Source organism: Parasteatoda tepidariorum, chromosome 8 (genome assembly GCF_043381705.1).
Source record: "Parasteatoda tepidariorum isolate YZ-2023 chromosome 8, CAS_Ptep_4.0, whole genome shotgun sequence".
Classification (NCBI taxonomy): Eukaryota; Metazoa; Arthropoda; class Arachnida; order Araneae; family Theridiidae; genus Parasteatoda; species Parasteatoda tepidariorum.
Genome location: NC_092211.1, coordinates 26,801,422 through 26,821,127, shown reverse-complemented (window position 1 = coordinate 26,821,127; position 19,706 = coordinate 26,801,422). Strand labels below are relative to the sequence as shown.

The window sequence follows — 19,706 nt, the reverse complement described above, 5'->3', positions numbered from 1 at the left end:
GTACTATTGTTCGCAGAAAATGAAATATGTAAAAAGGTATATTTTTATATATCTAGAGAGTAAAAGATTTTTTTTTTAAACGGAGAAAAAATTCTGGACCGAACTGTATGGGGAAGGCATTTTTGCTTTTTAAAAAAAAAGCAGAATTTTGGTTAATAAAACTAAAATATACGATATTTAAACCATACATTTGTTAAAAATTACCAAAACTGAAAAATAAATTCAACCGAATAAATGGTTTTTATGTCATGCTCTAAAGTATCATGATAGAAATAACCAAATTTTACCACATTTACCAAATTTTACGACTAGATATAAAACCATATTTCATTGTTAATTTGACCCAAATCATTACCAGTGCGTTTCGGTAAAAATTACTGAGCTTTCTGGTGTTTTTATCGAATCAGAAACACGGTAAATTTTACCTAATTTTAGTAATTTTGACCATGCTTTTTTCTCAGTGTAAATATCAACTCTTTGCATGGCAGAAAAATTTGAACCACATCCTCAATTAAAGTTATATGTTTACTCTTCATATTTTTTCAAAATTAAAGTGGTAAGTTGAAAACTGTAGTGTAAGAAATAAAAACTGTTACAAATTTTGCTGTTTAAACAACTGTCAAAAAAGGTTAGACAGTTTTTATAAACGCCCCTGATACGTTTACATGATTCAATGTGTTGTGAAAATTTCGATGCAACCCAAAACACAATTTTCTTATTCTATCATATTGATATTAATGATAAACTAATAATGCATAAAATAAAAAATTTTATTGTTTATGGGAAGAAATTCGAAAATAACTAAAAATTATTCGAAGCTTTCTTTCTTGACATAAATTCCGTATTTTAGACATAAATTCCGTATTAGACCTATTATTTCATATCACTTAACATGATTGAATAGGAAACACAAATAATATTTCACCAAATTTTCGGTAAAACTAAATCTTGTTTTTAGCAAAAAACTTTAAACCATTTTCTAAATTTCTCTGAGGTATATTAAAGCGCAAAAAAATTTTACCAAATGCACTAAATAGTATCTGACTGGATTCGGCCAAAATTAAATTTTTAATTTTATTTCAGGTAAGGAGGGGTCTTAAAATAAGAAATTTAAAGTAAACTTTAAACAAAAAAAATTCTTTCAAAATTAGGGCAAATTTGAGCATGAAAATTACAAATTTTTTATGTCTCGCTGACATCTTTACAACAAATTGTAATGCTTAAATATCCAAATATTTTTTTCTCTATCAACAATATGATTACCTGTGTTTTAAACTAAAGTCTCAAAAAATTTGAAAAAAAAAACAATGGAATAGAATTAAATATATCGTGCAATGTTGATTTTTAAAAGAAAAATTCTAAACATTCTTACTTAAAGCATGTTCTAAAAATAATGAATTCTCACTTTTCAGAACATGGCTTTTAGTTGAAAACGTAGTTAACATTATACAAAATTTAAGAATTCAAAGAATTCTATAATAAAATGTATTATACATAAAATGTATTATACATAAAATGCATTACATGTAAAATGTATTATATATAAAACGCATAATAAAATTCAGTAAGAGATCAAAGAATTTTGTAATAAAATGTTTGTAATTCAAACTTTCCATCTTTGGCCGATAATAATTTTTCAAATTCAAACTTTTAACGCCAAGCCCAAACCCCAGGCAGAACGCACAACGCCATTTGGCATCATTGCAGCAAGCTAATTTTTAAGATAAATGAAGCTATGCGCATGAAAGTAAAGAAATTTTCAACGTTCTTCTAAAAGTGCAGTATATAATTATCAAAAAATACTACAAAAATAACTTATTATGTACGTATAAAATCATTAGAAATCATAACACTCATTCTAAATTTAAAGGGATTTAGAAAGCTAATTCAAGTATCAAAAGTTTAAAAAAATCGAAATTTTCGTCAAATTTGCCGATTTTCCCCAGTTGGATACCTTAAAGAAAAATATTTATTCTATATTATTTTTAAAAGTATCAGAAGTTTTCAAACGCTTAAACTGTTATGTAAGAAAATATTTTGGAATAAATATGATCCTGTAAAATTTATGCCACACAATCTAAACAAGCAAACGATTTTTTTTAACAGTTCCTGAGCATTTTGTTTCCATTTAACGACATTTTCCAAAAATTCAGGAAGCTTTGCAGAGAGGTGTTAAAAGAAAACGATTTTGCAATATAGTTTAACTCGAATAAGAAAAGTAAGCGCGACTTATAAAATACTTTTCGGCCATCATAAATTACCATAAACGTCATTCTGGAATGCATTTTAGAAGATACAAAAACTCTTAAAACAATATTTTTGTGAAGTTCAGTCGTAAATTTGACGCAGAAAAAAAGGAATTTTGACTCCCTCGCATTTTAACAATGTGTCTTGACAAATGTTAACAGCAAAAGAAAAATTTAAAACCTAACAAAGTAATAGAATGGAAGATTATTAGAATATCGAATTTTTTTCTTCACAGCGATATTTTCCGCAGAAAATAAAATATTATAAAAATGGCATATTTCTTTGAATCCAGAAAATGAAACTTTATCTTTTTAAATATTAAATCTTCCACTGTACCTAATGATGTAGTTATTCCCTAAAACATTATTTTCTCCTTCTATCATATTACTTGACTGCTAGTTGGACGAAAATTTTATCGTTTTCATTTATTATTTTTAATCAAAGTCTTGAAGTTTTTTTAAATCGTTTGGTTATTTTATTTTTATTTTATGAAATGTTTGGAAGTATTTTTCTTCGAGCGTGTCGAGTGTTAATGAAGACAAAATACAATTTTACTTTGCATTTAAAGTAAATTATAGTTTGGTTTCAGTATTTCAACATTTTTACATTTTTCCCGTTTTTCAGATTAAATTACGGTAAAAAATACCGGCACTCAGTGTGCCGGTACATTTTATCAAGAGATTTAGTTTAACCGTAAAATTTTACGGAAGAAAAAAATCTGATATATAATAACATAATTTTTAAAGTAATATTTACTGTATAATCATTGAATCACTGTAATTAACACTAGAAAGACGGAAAATTAGTATATACCTACATTGCCGAAAAGCAGTCAAAATGACTAGATTGTGAATGTGTCAATAAATTTGCTTAAAATTAATTTTCAAGATTTTTTATATTATTTACAGTTATGTAACAAGTTATTAGTAGATATTAACAATAAAAAAATTATATGTTGTTCAAAAAGTCACAAAATTCTAAGAAATCGTGTCATTGTATACATCATTGTTTTTCTAATTGAAATTAAAAGCAGTCAAAATGACTTCCTTAGGCAATCTAGTGTTAAGTAATTATTACTGCAAAAATTACGGTATAAAATTTTACACTAAAAATGGATTTACTGTAAAATAGATTTTACTGATGTGTTTGGAATTTTTTTGTAATGTAGAGATGATCTATTTTATTAAGTTCGCCACATTAAACATGCTATGATACAATGCGCAGCATTTGTAAGTCAACTAATGATGATTTTTATCAAGTGAAATTGATAAAAAAAAATTTACAATATCACCACTTCTTTCTTTTCATTTTGAAGAGAGACAAAAATAAAGAGATTTTATGCAATTCAAAATTCAGAGAGAATCTTATGTGAAGCTTTAAATTGATCTTTTCACGCAAAGAACTTTCGGAGGTTGTCCTTTGCCTTGGATATTGGCTTGTTACAAGGATGTTAAATATCTTGTTACAATATGTGGTTGTTATTACGAAGTTTTCTTCCGGCTCGCACTGACCACAGTACTGGTGTAAAATATTCTTGGCGGTAGAGGGTTGGAATCCTCTTGCTGTCGGGCTAACCGTCGTCGCTTTCCTCTCCATGAAACAGAAATTCGGATTAGTTACATCAAAAAGTCCTCAACGAAGTCCCAATACTTTGTTCCAAGTTTGTCCCAATGCTTGATCTAAGAGTTTTTGTTTTCTGGGTTAAGTTAAAAATTACAAGGTTACTAAGGTGAAGATTGATAGTCGTAAACTCAGATTTGGGTCGACTGTTCAGCATCAGTTATAAAATAAATAAAAATTGGTTGAAAGAGTAAAAAATAGTCATATAAAGGAAATGGATGAGGTTTTATTCAACTAAAATACAGAGATGTGTTATTCATCTGTAACAACTAAAGATTATTTTTAAATAAAAGTGAATTAAGGGAATAAATACGAGGGAATTTTAAATACGACAGGCTCTATTGTGACTGGGGTAAAAAGAAACCTTGAAAATTGCGTCTCTGTGACGTCATAATGAAACGTCATTAAGTATTATTCTTTCAAAATAAAACTGATGTTCTTTCTTTTTCTTTTTATATTTAGGAAGAAAGTCACAAATCATATCGTCCATTATGCGTGTTTACATTTCGATTGAACTATTGGCTTCACGAACTCAATCCTTTTGGATACCATTTTACAAATGTTGCACTCCATGTAGTTGTTTCCCTTCTTTATCACAGGTAACCATTTCTTTGATATTGCTACTCCTTTAACACCATATCTCCGCGATGAAAGATCAAAATCCGCTATATTAAAAGGTATATTTATTTCAAAAAAAGTTGCGCTGCATTTCAATATGTATAAATCTAATTATTGAATCAAGAGTAATTCGAACTTTCGATCTCTTTTTTCACTTTTTTCTTTTTCCACATAATAAAATTAAACTAACTTTTTTGCAATGAACTTAAAACAAGAAAGCATATTTTACAAACTGTATGCTTTTAAGAATTCATTTTAAAGAAAAAACGTAACTATTTGACAAAATTCTAGTGCGTTTTTCTTACCGTAATTTGTCTAATTTACGTCAGACAAAAGTTAAAAAACGCCAATGTTCGTAATCCTCTTAAGTATAAAATGGCTACAGCTATAGTCATTAGAATAGTATTTAGGTGAAATAAAGTGGCTACGCACAACAAAATGAGACTGCTTACAGCGCCACTTGGTGGAAGAGAGTGAAGTTAACGAAAACGGTATGGGGGAAAAATTAAAAAGAGCGATACATCAAAATAAAATAAACAGAGTTGTTAACTTACATGGATATAGTTTGAATAGACACTTATAGACATTAATCTTAAAATAAAAAAGCTTAAAACGCGCATTTGTTTGCTTGAAATTACCTACAGTATGACGTGATTTTTGATGTATAAAGTTTAATATGTATTGAAAATTAAAAATAAAGATAGCAATAACTAATTGCTTTTCCCCTTCCTGAGATTGTTATTCACAATGCAAGGAATTCTGAACAAACAAATACGCGTTTTAAGCGATCTTATCTTAGCATTAAGGCTGCTTTTGGAAGCTCTGTCCTTACATGAAATAACGTTTTTTTGCTAATAATATGCTCTTTCCATCCATAACTGCTAAGAGTTTGAAGCTCCTATTCGTGACTGTAAGGTTAAGTTAAGCCTATCCTTAACCAGTACCCTTAATATTATTTCTGAAAATGGAGCAAAGCTCCAATATGAAGAAACGCCACAGTTTATGGAAAATAAAAAACGTTTTTTATCTGTTTTTTCAATGCAGTGACTTAAAACCATGATAGCTCATGCGATGGTGCGACTTGGATTCGAATCCTAGCGATGACTGGTCGATATGAATTCCGCACCCGGCTCGCACCGACCACAGTACTGACGTAAAATATCCTCAGTGGTAGACGGATCATGGGTTAGAGTTTCCTTGCCTTCAGCCTAACGTTGGGAGGTTTTCGTGGTTTTTATCGGCGTGTAACGCAAATACAGTTTAGTTAGTTCTCCACGAAGGCAAATTTCTCCCAGATCCAGGAGTTTCCTTGGATTAGGTTCAAAATCACAAAGCTGTGAAGTCGAACATCGGTAGTCATAAACTTAAAATTGAGTCAGCTGTCCATAGGTGGTTATAAAATAATATAAAATAAAATGCAATGAGTCACTCCACTACTACATTATCTGGGATTTCAAAAATGCTTCAAAAAGTTTGATATTTTCTTCTAAGTAGAAAAATTTCTCAAAATAAGCAATTTAAAAGAAAGTTTCATGACTTTTAAAATATTTAAGTTGCTTTTCCATTTTCACATCTATAGCTGCAGCCGTTCAAAAATTAAAAGGGTATATATGGTCTTCAGCGAGAGCCAAGTGTTTTAGAGAAATCTATGAAATATTTTAACTAAAATATCATATAATACTAAAATATTTTTCCTAAATTTATTTCCAAAATCTTTATTTTGCCTTACCATTTATTTTACCATTACCATTTATTAAACCATTTATTTTGTCTTACCAATGACAAAATAAATGGGGGTGTGGATAAATAAAAGAAATTAAGCTATAAATTGACATTATTTCGCTATTTTCTCTTTGAGAAAAAATATTTTCTCAATTTCTCTGCCAATATCAGCCAAATCAAATTTTTTTAACGAAACAAAAGTTACTTTTGTCGATTGTACTTGTTATTTTTCGACCATCAACAATGTATTCAAAATCTTGCTTTAAAAGAATACTTTTTTTAAATTTTGAAATATTTAACTAAAAATCAAATTTATTTCGGAATCACGTTTTTAAATTGTAGAACATAAATTTCAAATTAATCTATCTTAAAATATTCGAATTTTGATCGGTTTGTATGCGAATTTTAACATAAAAATTAATTTTGTCTTTACCTTTTTTAACCTTCTTACTAACTTTACCAAAAACAAATTCTTTACCATGCTGATAAAAAGCTTTTTACCATTTTAAGTTATAATATGTCAAAAATGGGTATTAAAAATTCATAATCTTTAATTATAGCTACATCGCGCAGAACTCCTAAATAAAGAACTTGCACATAGTAAAAAAAAAAGCTCACTAATTATCCAAGTTGAATAAAACTGCAGCTCCCGAAATATATTGCGCCGATCAAGCCAACAACATTACAAAAACCATGATTACTTTCTATTACAAAGCACGTACTTCCTGATGCAGCAAATCAGAATTAGCAGGCGTAGAAAAAGATGTTCGAGGCAACAATAAAACCCTTGCTAGAAAACATCTAAAATGTTCTCTGACATTTAAAGCTGCGGTAAATGCAGGAAATGAGAACATATATATCAACAAAAAGAAAGGGATGAATTGAAATTAAATGCTATTTAGCACTGAACATAAACGCAGCTATTAATGCTCGGTGGTAAATAGTTCTTTGTTTTGTGTTGGCAACAATGAATGAGGATGAATTCTATTACGCATTAATGAACAATGGAATTAACGTTAATTATCAGAAATTTGTTTGGATATAATCCTCTCCTCGGAAAACTTCTTTGATTAATTAGTAAATTATCATAAAACTAATTTACTGACGGAATCACCTTTAAAAATTAAATAAAAAAAATTTCGGAAACGGTTTTCTTTAATCTAATAAAGGTTTTGTTCAAATCTATAAAGATTAAGACTTCGAAATTGTTGTCAAAAAATGCTGTTAAGAATCGTTTGCTCAAAAATTTTACATTTAAAATGGCATATTTTCTTAAAACGACTTTTTGAGTAACAAACATGAATTAATTTATGAATTAATGAAGATTTCGAAACTGTTGTGAAAAAATGCTGTATTTAAGAGTCGTTTGCTCAAAAATTTTACATTTAAATTGGTATATTTTCTTAAAACAACTTTTTGAGTAACAAACATGAATTAATTTATGAATTAATGAAGATTTCGAAACTGTTGTGAAAAAATGCTGTATTTAAGAATCGTTTGCTCAAAAATTTTACATTTAAATTGGTATATTTTCTTAAAACGACTTTTTGAGTAACAAACATGAATTAATTTATGAAATAATAAATAAATGTGTTAAGTAATAATTTAAGCAAATTTAAAAAGCTGGATTTCATTCATTTTCTTCTAATAAATTTACATATTTTCTTACAACAGGATAAATAAGAGACTTTTGGGGGGGACATACACGTATAAGGAAAGAGTTGTAATGATTTAAAGCTCAGTTTATCATATATACAATAGCTATGGAAATTGTAATTTTGAATTATAAAATTAGATTGTAATCCTCTTTCTTGCAAAGAAAACAAAAGTTATAGCAAGTATTACAATAATTTATTATTGAAATTGTAAATTTGTTGGAGGAAAATGATATGTAGAGGTTTAAAAATGCTTCTAATAATGCGTAATTAAATTATTATTTTTTTTTTAATATTATGATATTTAGCGAAATTACATTTAAAAACTACAGAAATGTAACAAAAAATTATGTAGTTATACAGTTTTAAATGAATATGGGGAAAGTACATTATTTAATAAAATTGAAGCAATTATATTATAAGTTCATGAATTATTATAAAATTTTAAGGATAAGAATTATTACGAAATTTGAATTTTCGCCCGGTTGTTCACGGTTAAATTAAGAAGGTTTAGTACAATAGCAAAGATTTACAAACTTATTTTAAATTCAAATCCTTCGCTATTTTGTATGATTTATTCAAGTAGTATTAGTACTTTATTTACGACGCACTAGAGCTATTCAATGAGCTATTGGTGACGGTCTGGGAAACATCCCTGAGGATGATCCTAAGGTATGTCATCAGAATTTTGATCCGCTACGGAGAGGATAGCTCCCTCGCTTTAGTAGCCCAACGACCTGCGAGCAAAGTCATGCACTTCACGATAGGTACAGTTTAACGAGGACCAATACCGCCTACCCTCGGTCCCTGCGCAGACTTATCAAAATGGTTACCTACCCGCACACTAACCGCTGCCAGTGATGCTTGACTTTGGCGATCTACTGGGAATCGTGTCTTGACGAAAAGATCAAAAAACATTAAATAAATAGTGCAGGAATTTGTTTTAAGAACTGCGTATTTAATCTAAAAACCGTTCAAAATGGGATAGAAGTTTTTATTTTTAAAAATCTATAACATTCACGAAATACTAATCTAAAGTATCAATTTCGTTATAGGAATAGCAATAAATAATTTTTGGTTTATTTTAGGTTTTGTTGTGAATTTTTATCTAAAAGTGCAAGTTTTATTGCTGCAATGTTGTTTGGTCTTCATCCAATTCACACTGAGGCGGTAAGTAAATTAAAATAATGCTGATTATTCGATAGATTTTTTTTTCGTTTCATTTAAAATTACGCCCTTAAATACAGCAGTATAGCTTGTTTAGAAAACATACCTTCCCACTTAATACTTTTCAAATTTTGATAAGAAATAGGCAATAACTTGGAAAGATTTTCCATGTTCTTTAAATTAGCAGTCTTTAAGCGTCCTTTCAGTATTTATTAAAATGTTTATCATAGCTTAATAGAAATTAATAATGGGCTATCAATGGCAAAGTATTATTTTAGTTTGAAAAACCAAATTAAATCTAGAATTAAAATAATATGTATATAATACTTATTAAATTTTGTCAATTTTTCCCATTTAATACATAATGGCTACCCTCAGTAATTTTTATATTCGTAATCAAAATATGAAGTCAAAAAAGTTTACACTTTAAAAGCTGCAAATTAATAACAAAGTCAGGAGAAAAAAACAAAAATGCTATGTAATATACAATATAGATAGCATTTCATGCCTGGATGGTTTTGAATATCTGTCTTTCAGCTTCTCTTTGCTATTTGTCGGCAATCAAACAATTTTTGAAAATTTCAGTCCCGCTCTTCTCGGTGGTGAATCATTAGATTTTAAAAGCGTTTTTGTTTTGTTTTGTTTTGTTTTGTTTTGTTTTGTTTTGTTTTGTTTTGTTTTGTTTTTATTTGTTTTCATTTGTTTTGTTTTGTTTTGTTTTGTTCCCTGCTAAAATATTAATTTGTGCCCCTAAAGTGCATATTTCTTTTATTCCATTTTCGACAAAAAATCTAAAGATATATATGAAAGAATCATTACATAACTATAATGCATGATGTAAAAGATGCACTGCAATATATTCGCTATTGTTTTCTATTATCTAATTCAGATATTCGATATTTGCCTTTAGAAATTCAAAAAACGATAAATGTAAGTTGCCAACAAATATTCTCTTTTATTCTGTTCAAATAAGTGATCTTATTTTCCAGGTGACTGGCGTCGTTGGCCGAGCAGAGCTCCTATCATCCATATTTTTCCTTCTAGCTTTTCGATCATATTCTCGATCGAGATCCCCTTCAGGAGAAAACGGTAAAGTTTAATAGACTTCTCTGTTTCAATCCTTCTTCTTCGATATTTTTAGTTGCCTTTTCAGTTTTCGACTTCACAAGGTTATAGCATTTATAGACTTGAATAGATATTTACGTTAAACTCGAAGAATTTGAAAATATCTGCAATTTCTTCAGAATCTTAAGTTTTTATACCTTTACATATTACATTTTTAATAATTACCACTCTTAATATTTCCACTTTTAAATTCTTAAAATTTTATGCAAGAAAATATTTTAGAATAGGGTAAACTAACCAGAGAAGGAACACTTAAGCTTCGCTTGCCTTTTAAAAAATCATATTAATTTCATAATTCGTAATTTTAGTTAAATGACAGTGTCAACATATTTGTTACTAATTGCAAATTATGTAAAAAAATTGTAGAGAACTTACATAATATTGTTTTAAAGTTTTGGAGGTTCAAATAACAAGTAGTAAGAAGACCAAGTGAAGGAACAGCTCTTACCAGTGAATGAACACCCAGTAAAGGAACNGCCTAACGAAGTTCTATTTTTGACCAACGAATAAGCATGACTGGTATCAGTGGTTGGAAAATCTACATTTCTTTTGTAGTTAACTGCAACTAACTTAAGACTACAGCTATTTTTAGGAAATTTTTTTTGCTGGAGGATTTAATTTACTCTTGTGTGCAAAGTCAAAGATGTTTAAGATTAATAGAAACTATTAATTTGGAATAATAAGTTTACTCATTTAAACTCTGGAAATTATAAAGAAGTATCTCATTTCTTTTTGCATAACCAAATTTATTTTTCTAAACCATTTTTAAGAAATTTTTTTCAACCTCCAACTTTTTATGGCTTACTTAACAGAGGCGAATATTTAATTCAAGAAATGCTAGAAAATTATCAAATCTATGTTAAGAATTTAATGTTTTCCCACCTCTTCATTGAAGTAACATGAACGTTTTATATATATATATATATATAATTTTGAAATGTGTCCTAACTGGTCACCAAAGACGGCTAGTATAGATAAAATTGTTACGATACTAAAATCAATTTTAGCTTTTACTTTAGCTGAATTTAAAGTTTTTTTTCATAGCTTAGCTCTTTGCTATTGTAAATAGCGGGCTATTGCTCTAATAATTCTTACGAAAAGTTTTATTTATTCAATATGTGATGCTTTTCTGGAATTTTTTCAGAAATCTACATGCGATACGTAATAAACATTTTCTAAAAATACTCAGAACGACATTTTTCAAAAAAAAAAGCCATTTTTGAATTAATGACATTTATTTCCTTTCTGGAAAAAAAAAGTGCTAAGCTTGAGTATGCATTGTTAATTTCTATAAAAATGTTTCTTAAAAAGGCACTTTTTAACAAAACCAAGTTTCCAAAATTTGCGCGTCAATGGGATAACTACACGCAGAAATTTCCTCCTTAATACTTAAATTTGTAAAAAAAAAAATTTTTTAATTTTAAATCAAAAATTATGTATGCCAAAAAATAAATAAATAAAAATATTCATGAAAACTTTAAATAATTTCTAAACTATTTTAAGTCAAAACTTCAGCTCACTTTAAGACCATATTTTATTATCTTCTTTAACATAGCTTAGCCATAAATTTCCGAATTGTCCTAAACCATCAATCTCCTGCAGTAACTAAGATCCGTGTTCAATAAAGTGTGCGCTGTTACCTTTTATTTATGGCAACATTCAATTTTGTGGCCCATTCAGGGCTGCTTTCATTTAACAACCTCGGGCAACTCATTTCCGTTCATTCTACCTCTAAAAATGACAACATTTATGTATTTAACTTCCCTCCAGCGAAATCCCGAAAATCAAATTTTGTTTTATTGCCACCAACGGGATACTTTTTTTTAGGATTCATTTCCCAACATTATAGCTTTCGATACCGACAGGGATACATTACTATCGCCAAAATGGCAACACTAATTCACGCAATCACAATAGTCATAAGGGAATGTATTTTATTAAAGTAACATGAAGGGCTTAGTTGTAACAGCCGTTTGAGATATTGACTCGATGCGGGAATTTTATAACTTTGTTCGAGACGAGATAAATAAAAATGATTTGGTAAAAAAGAAGAAGAAAGAAAAAATGTAACTATTAATATGTTATTATGTTTAATGTCTATAAAGCACATCGTATTTATCACAAATAAATCGTTAAAACATTCAGATTAAAAACAAAAACTGTCGTAATAAATTGTTATAATTGACACTCAAATAAAGAATTATAAACCCATCGTAATGATCTTAAAGGAATCCTCAGACATTCATATAAAGAAAGAATATGTATCGCAATATATTATCATAATTAACACAAAATTAACGAGTTATTAACAAATCGTAATAATCATAAGGGAATCCTTAGACATTGAAATAAAAAACGATAACTATCATAATATATTGCCATAATTAACACATAATTAATGAGTTAAAAGCACATCATAATAATCATAAAGAAATCTTTAGACATTCATATAGGAAAGGAATATCTATCATAACATACTATTATAATTAACACAAAATTAACGAGCAATTAACAAATCGTAATAATGATAAGGGAATCCTTAGACATTGAAATAAAAAACAATAACTATTATAATATATTGCCATAATTAACACATAATTAATGAGTTAAAAGCACATCATAATAATCATAAAGGAATCTTTAGACATTCATATAGGAAAGGAATATCTGTCATACTATATTATCATAACTAACACAAAATTAACGAGTTATTAACAAATCGTAATAATCATAAGGGAATCCTTAGACACTGAAATAAAATACAATGACTATCATAATATATTGCCGTAATTAACGCATAATTAATGAGTTAAAAGCACATCATAATAATCATAAAGGAATTTTCAGACATTCATATAAGAAAGGAATATCTATCATAATATATTATCTTAATTAACACAAAATTAAAGAGCTATTAACAAATCGTAATTATCATAAGGGAATCCTTAGACATTGAAATAAAAAACAATAACTATCATATTATAGTGCCATAATTAACACATAATTAATGAGCTAAAAGCACATCATAATAATCATAAAGGAATCTTTAAACATTCATATAGGAAAGGAATATCTCTCATAATATACTATGATAATTAACACAAAATTAACGAGCTATTAACAAATCGTAATAATCCTAAGGGAATCCTTAGACATTGAAATAAAAAAGAATAACTATCATAATATATTGTCATATTTTACACATAATTAATGAGTTACAAGCACATCGTAATAATCATAATGGAGCCTAAGACATTCATCGTGTAGAAAAAAATTATCGCAATATATTACCATAATTAACACATAATTAATAAATAATAGACACATCGTGATAATCATAAAAAAAATCATTAGATCATTTTGAAAATAATTTGCAAAATGAATTATAGTTGTATAATTAAGAATTTTGTGACCTTATTTGAGGGTAAGTATGTAAGAAAAAAAAAGTATGTCGAAAAAAAGCCATTGCCGCAGAAATTTGAATACAAACCTATCATTTCTTCTTAAAATTTTTATTTTGCAAAAAAAAAAAACTAAATAACGATTACAAATTGCAAAAACTGAAAAATTAAGTTGTAGTAAATACATAAGACCTCTGGTTTTTGGTTATGAAAAAAGCATAACAAGTAGACTGAATTAAACTTTCACCTGTTCCAATGTTTAACAAACAACTTTCAAGGGAAGTCATCACTCTATCCAAGAAAACTAAGACACTTCTCTACAAATCGAAACTTCAGTGTGTGTATGCACCTACGTCACATTCTTTTTCAAACTTCCTAACGTCCCGCAGTGGACTGATAGTTAAGACGCGGTTCCCAGTAGAACACCGAGGTCAAGCGTCACTGGCTGCGATCAGTAAGCAGGTGGGTGACCACTTTGATCAGCTTTCGTAGGGACCAAGGGTGTGCTGTATCGGTCCTCGTTAAACTGTTCCACTGTTCGACATCGCGTACAGGTTGTTTGGCAACCAAAGCGGAGGAGACATCCGCATCCCCTCCACAGAGAATCAAAATTGTGATGGCATGTCTTCTGGTCATCCTCAGAGATGCTTGTCAGACTTTCACCAGTAGCCCATTGTACAGATCTAATGCGACTTAAACCTACTTACCTACAAACATCCAAACCTGAGACGCTTTCCCTCCATATAACAGCACCAGCTGGCAGTTCAGCATATTTCTTTTCACCATCTAATGCACCAAATGGCATCTCTATAACAATATTTTGATGCTTTCTAAATTTTCATTCTATTTCATGCAAATATGGAATTCCTATCAACTACACGACTATTTTAAGATGATGATATCTCTTGTGATCAAGTAAACATTCATGGCCTCTCACTCTGTCTTTATATTGCCTATCATATCATTTGAGAACAACATGTTGTGTTTTCATAAAGAAACTAAACCTTTCATGGCTTAGAGATTACTTTAGAGATTACTTTTTTGTCATTTGAGAATAACATGTTGTGTTTTTATAAAGCAATTTAACCTTTCATGGGTTAGAGATTTTTTTTAGCCAAGAAAGCCATGACACTTCTGTACTAGTAATCAGATTTGGGGTTCTTTCCTTAACATCACCAAACCTTTTTACTTTTCCTTAACTTTTTACTCAACACATTAAATTATTCTATAGAATTTTTCGAAATAAATCCATCTATTTAGTGTGGTTATTTGAGTCATTTATAGTATTCTTTGGAGTACTTTTAGAGCATTATTCAGATTAAAAATATTGCACTCTTCTCAGTCCGGTTAACTTCAGCTCTCCGTTTAACCAGAATTAGGAGCTGTTTGTGCAGTGGTGATATATTTGACTAAAAGGAAGAAATTAGCCAGCCGAAAGGGATGAAAAATCTCTCTAATATCTGATCAAATTACAAGATAGTGTAGAAATCAGTTTAACAACTGTCCAATCAGTTCATGATACTTCTATTTAGTGATTATTTTTCAATGGTATTTGATAATCCAAATATGTGAATAACTTTATCTGTTTTGTTAATAATTTTTGTTGATCTTTTAGATTATAGATCACTGATGTGTTGCATTATTTTTGTGGGCTTAGCCATGCTCAGTAAAGAACAAGGTATAACAACAGTTGCAGTGTGCGCAGCTTACGATATCCTGTTAATTCAACAAGTATGCCTCACCATGATTTTTCTTACTTATTTATTTATGAAATATTGTTTACTATAATAAGTCATTCATTTATGAATGCAAAATTGCAAATATGAATGCAAAATTTTGGAATACTTGAAAATAAAATTTTATTGATCAAATTACAAAGAAAAATTTATTCTCATTGCAATAATCCCCGTCTCCTAAAGGAAAATAAACATTATAACGTTATTGAATAAATATTCTATAACAAGCACATATATCTATTTCAAATGAAAACATTGGATGAATTATATTTAAATTAGTTTCAAAAAATTGTGATACTAAACATACGTATAATTGATAGAATCAGACTTTAGCTAAATGTAAGATCAAAATCTTCTGCATTAAATTTTTAATTTACTTGCAAATTTAATAGCATATATAAATATATATTGTTGTAGTTTTCATGTATAAATTCATGTATTTTTTTTTAAGAAATGTCAACAATTTGAATGTGGAAGAAGATTTTAAAAGACAAAGTTAATCAATTAAAAATTGTACAAATTTAGTCACTGTATTAAAATATAAAATCCAGAAAAAAAATTTTGACAAAAAGAATTTCATTCACATTCAAAAATTTATCAATTTTTGTAAAATAAAGAAATTTCAATGATGAATAACTGTTTTATCTTAGATCTAAATAACTTCGAATTTGAAAAATTATCGTTTCGATGTGAGTCATGTTTGGAAGATTTTATCTTTAACGCAGAAAAATACACCGGTGTTTCATATTGTATTTCATAACTATAAATTATTAAAGTGCTAAAAACAATATTTTTCACTTTTTTTTACCTAAACCAATACAAAATAATGAAAAAAGTATCAGAAATATTCATTAAATGTTCTTCGTCAAATGGTTAATGTTCCATAGGAAAAATCATCAATTTTATTATTTTTTTGTCAGGCTGTTCCTCCTCCACTGATGCCAGAAAGAGCGCCAAAGGGCAAAATCAAAGGTCCAACCCCTACTTGGAGAAAAGACTTAGTCCTCCGATTACTCGTACTTGTAATAGGCACGGCTGTTCTCTTATATGCGCGGATGCAGATCATGGGATCAAAGTTACCAGTTTTTAATAAGTAAGTATTAAAAAAATTATATTTATTAAAATTATTTTTTCCCAACTGAAATAGGAATCTCATTAGTTTGTAGTTTAAAATCACACTCCCAGAAATAAGGTTTCAAATTTGACGAATCAGCAAACTTAGAGCTGTATTTCGTTAATTTTGAGAACCATCTCGTCATGAAATCACGGGATTGGTGACGAAACGCACAGAGGAGAAAGGACATAGAACACGCAGAGAGAGAAAGAAACATCCATGCCTTGCCCGGGATTCGAACCCAGGACCTTTCTAATGCAAGGCCAGTTCCGTGCCCCCTACGTGCATGGGTATAGATATTATATTATATAAATTATTTTATAAATTATAGTGTACTTGCAATATTAATGATATTATAATTTTGATTCCTTGTCCTATAAACATTCTATTCAATAGAATTTTATTACGGTCTCTGATCTAGACTATTTAATTAACCTTCAACTGTACTGGTCTATCATACAGATTCGACAATCCAGCGGCAACTGAAAACTGGCCAACACGCCATTTGACACACCACTATTTAATTCCACTGAATACTTGGCTATTACTCTATCCAATGAATCTTTGTTGTGATTGGACTATGGGAACAATACCACTAGTCGTGTCTTTCATGGACTCAAGAGCCATTGCCACTGTATTCTTCTATACTGTGATATGTAAACTAGTGTGGACATGTTATTGTTCAAAAAACCGAATTTTTCCCAAACTAATGTTGGTAAGTTTAATTTTCGAAAATTTAAATGCTTACTATGTTTAAAAACTTAATAAACTAAAAAATTCTTGTTTAATTTTTATTATATAATCTATTATATTTATACAGCTCAATTTCTCGACTGAATCAACTCAATTTCTACTACTACAGTTAGTTTGAAAATTTTTTAACTACTAAATCAGTACGACTTTTATTACTTAGTTACTAAATGATTTAGGGTCGTGTGAGCCTAATGGCTAGAGAATCGAATTCCGATTTGCGATTTTCCAATCCAGCGGCTTTTAATGACCCACTTTCTTGTCTAGCATTTTTTTTTTGTTTTAATTCAAGAAAATGATTCCTGACACTTTTAAGATTCAGATATTAAATTTTAAAAGAAATAAAAAGTTTTATTATGCTTGGGACCAACTACAGCCAAGAGGAAAATCTCCAAAAAAGAGAGTGAGTCATTAAAGGCCACTGGATTGTAAATTAGCCACCGGTTCGGATGGGCTGAGGTTTGATCTTCGTCTCCGCTAGGACCTATTGAGTACATGCGATATACATGCTCGTAAAATATGTAGAATGGAAAGTCCTGTGATCGGTCGTTTAGTGGTACCATGGGAACAGGGATCTTGAGAACATTTTCTACCCCCTCAGATCTATGTCTAAATTGAGGAAGTGGCCTCATGAATGAGTGGTGCTGCCATCTATGAATAAGATTCTGAGCTAAGACGCACTTTTACCCTTGCGGTGCTCTCTTATCAAACGAAAGGCACAAATGGCCAATGGTTGGTGAGCGAGTTTGACTTGTCCAAGTGTCATCAGAGAAAACTTAACGACTTATTATACAGGGTGCTCCAAATTCCAAGGTGTGATAAAAGTCAACAACACGCGAATGAACATTGAATCATAAACCACGTTAAGAGGTAGAAAATTATGCAAACCATGCAGTTTTCAACATTATGATAAAAAAAACAACTACAAAAGATACTACAGATTTTACAAACTAGAAATAGGTTTATTTGATCTTTTATTTATTGAATCGAAATTAATAATTTTAAAAAACTGAAGCGCGAAGATTCGCTGACGTGGAAAGATAAGTAAAAATCCGTGACAGCTGGGACAAATAAATGAAGGCAGGTTGCATTTCCAAGTGATTGGTAATGCATTTTGCCCTGATTTGCCTCACCCAACTACCGCAGTTTCCTTCCAGTTTTATTTTTATTTTATTTTATTTTTGTTAGCAACTTAATGTTTTTTCTTTTCAAATCTGTTTTATTTTCCTTATTAAGGTCTGATAACGGGTCTTGATAACGGGCCCCTATTTTTGACCACTTGAAGCTTGTCGACTTTTTCAACTTAAATATTTTTATCAGCTAATGAAGTTTTTACTTTATCATGTATATTACTAGGGTTATTCGAAGAAGTATAGACTGGTGTCATTGCACAGCATACAACGAAGTAAAAACGATTCCAGAAGTAATAAAGATACAAATTGAGTCAGACAAACTTTAACACTTGTTTAATATTGCTACGTTTTATTGTAACTTGTTTGTTGCATAAACTATGTTTATTTTTCTTTATTTAGGGTGTTTCTATGTGTATATTTCCTTTCGTACCTGCGTCAAATCTTTTCTATCCAGTGGGCTTTGTGATAGCAGAAAGAGTTCTATATCTTCCAAGCATGGGATTCTGCTTTCTTGTTGCATGTGGGTGGCAGAATCTATGTCTCATTTATCGGTAATTACATCTTTTTCTGTTTTAGAAGTGCTCGTAATTTCAAAATTTAGATTACCTTGTTGTGAGGAGAGTCGTTATTGACAATGTCAACCTTCGTCTTTGAAAAGGTACCCCACCACAGAATCGAGTTAACATGTCTTATATACTAGTGAATTGGATTTTTATTTTTGTAGTGGTAGATACACTACACTTGTCAATAATGAAAGCTTAAAATTATACACATTGAAAGCTAAAAGCATTCACTAAAGTATACTAAAATTAAATATATAAACGTCAAAAAAACACGATTGAAAACTCATGAATCATCAATGAGGAAAGCGTGACTAAAAACATTAAGACCTGTTTTACTGTTAAATAAAACAGTGAGGGGTAGAAAAGCTGTAATTATACACACTTTTGAATTTCATTAGGCTATCAAACTGATATATACATCCGTAAAAAAACATTATTGAGGAAAGCAGGACTAAAAACATCAAAACCTGTTTTACTTCTGAAGGAAACAGAAGGGAACAGAAAAGCTGAAATTGCAACCTTTGAATTTCATCTGGCAAATTGAACTAATTTTAATTTTTTTCATACTACCTACCTCTCTAATGAGTCCGCAGAATTCGATAAGGTTCTTGTATTTTCCTCACGATATTAGTTTTCTACCCTAAATGCATGCATTTTTGCTTTCCATTTTGACGGGGATTCTAAAACTATTTATAAATGTGACGGTTACGGAACATCCTGTATAATTACGATACTTTATCTCTTCCAGAAAGCGTACAACTTTTCTGCATGCTTGCATCGTGATACTATTGTGCCTTAATTTTATCAAAACTGTGATCAGAAATTTGGATTGGTAAGTGCACATTAACAATTCTT

General features: G+C 29.5%; 1 protein-coding gene across 1 annotated transcript in view; it reads left to right on the top strand.

Moving 5' to 3' along the window:
* LOC107450430 (protein O-mannosyl-transferase Tmtc3) overlaps window positions 1-19,706 on the top strand; it is a 62,775-nt gene that overhangs the window by 29,594 nt on the left and 13,475 nt on the right. The window contains exons 3-10 of the mRNA XM_016066220.3: window positions 4,330-4,466; window positions 8,951-9,032; window positions 10,019-10,118; window positions 15,171-15,286; window positions 16,212-16,384; window positions 16,868-17,120; window positions 18,688-18,839; window positions 19,600-19,683. Of these exons, the coding sequence (XP_015921706.1) occupies window positions 4,330-4,466; window positions 8,951-9,032; window positions 10,019-10,118; window positions 15,171-15,286; window positions 16,212-16,384; window positions 16,868-17,120; window positions 18,688-18,839; window positions 19,600-19,683 (1,097 nt within the window). The remainder of the gene's footprint in view (window positions 1-4,329; window positions 4,467-8,950; window positions 9,033-10,018; window positions 10,119-15,170; window positions 15,287-16,211; window positions 16,385-16,867; window positions 17,121-18,687; window positions 18,840-19,599; window positions 19,684-19,706) is intronic.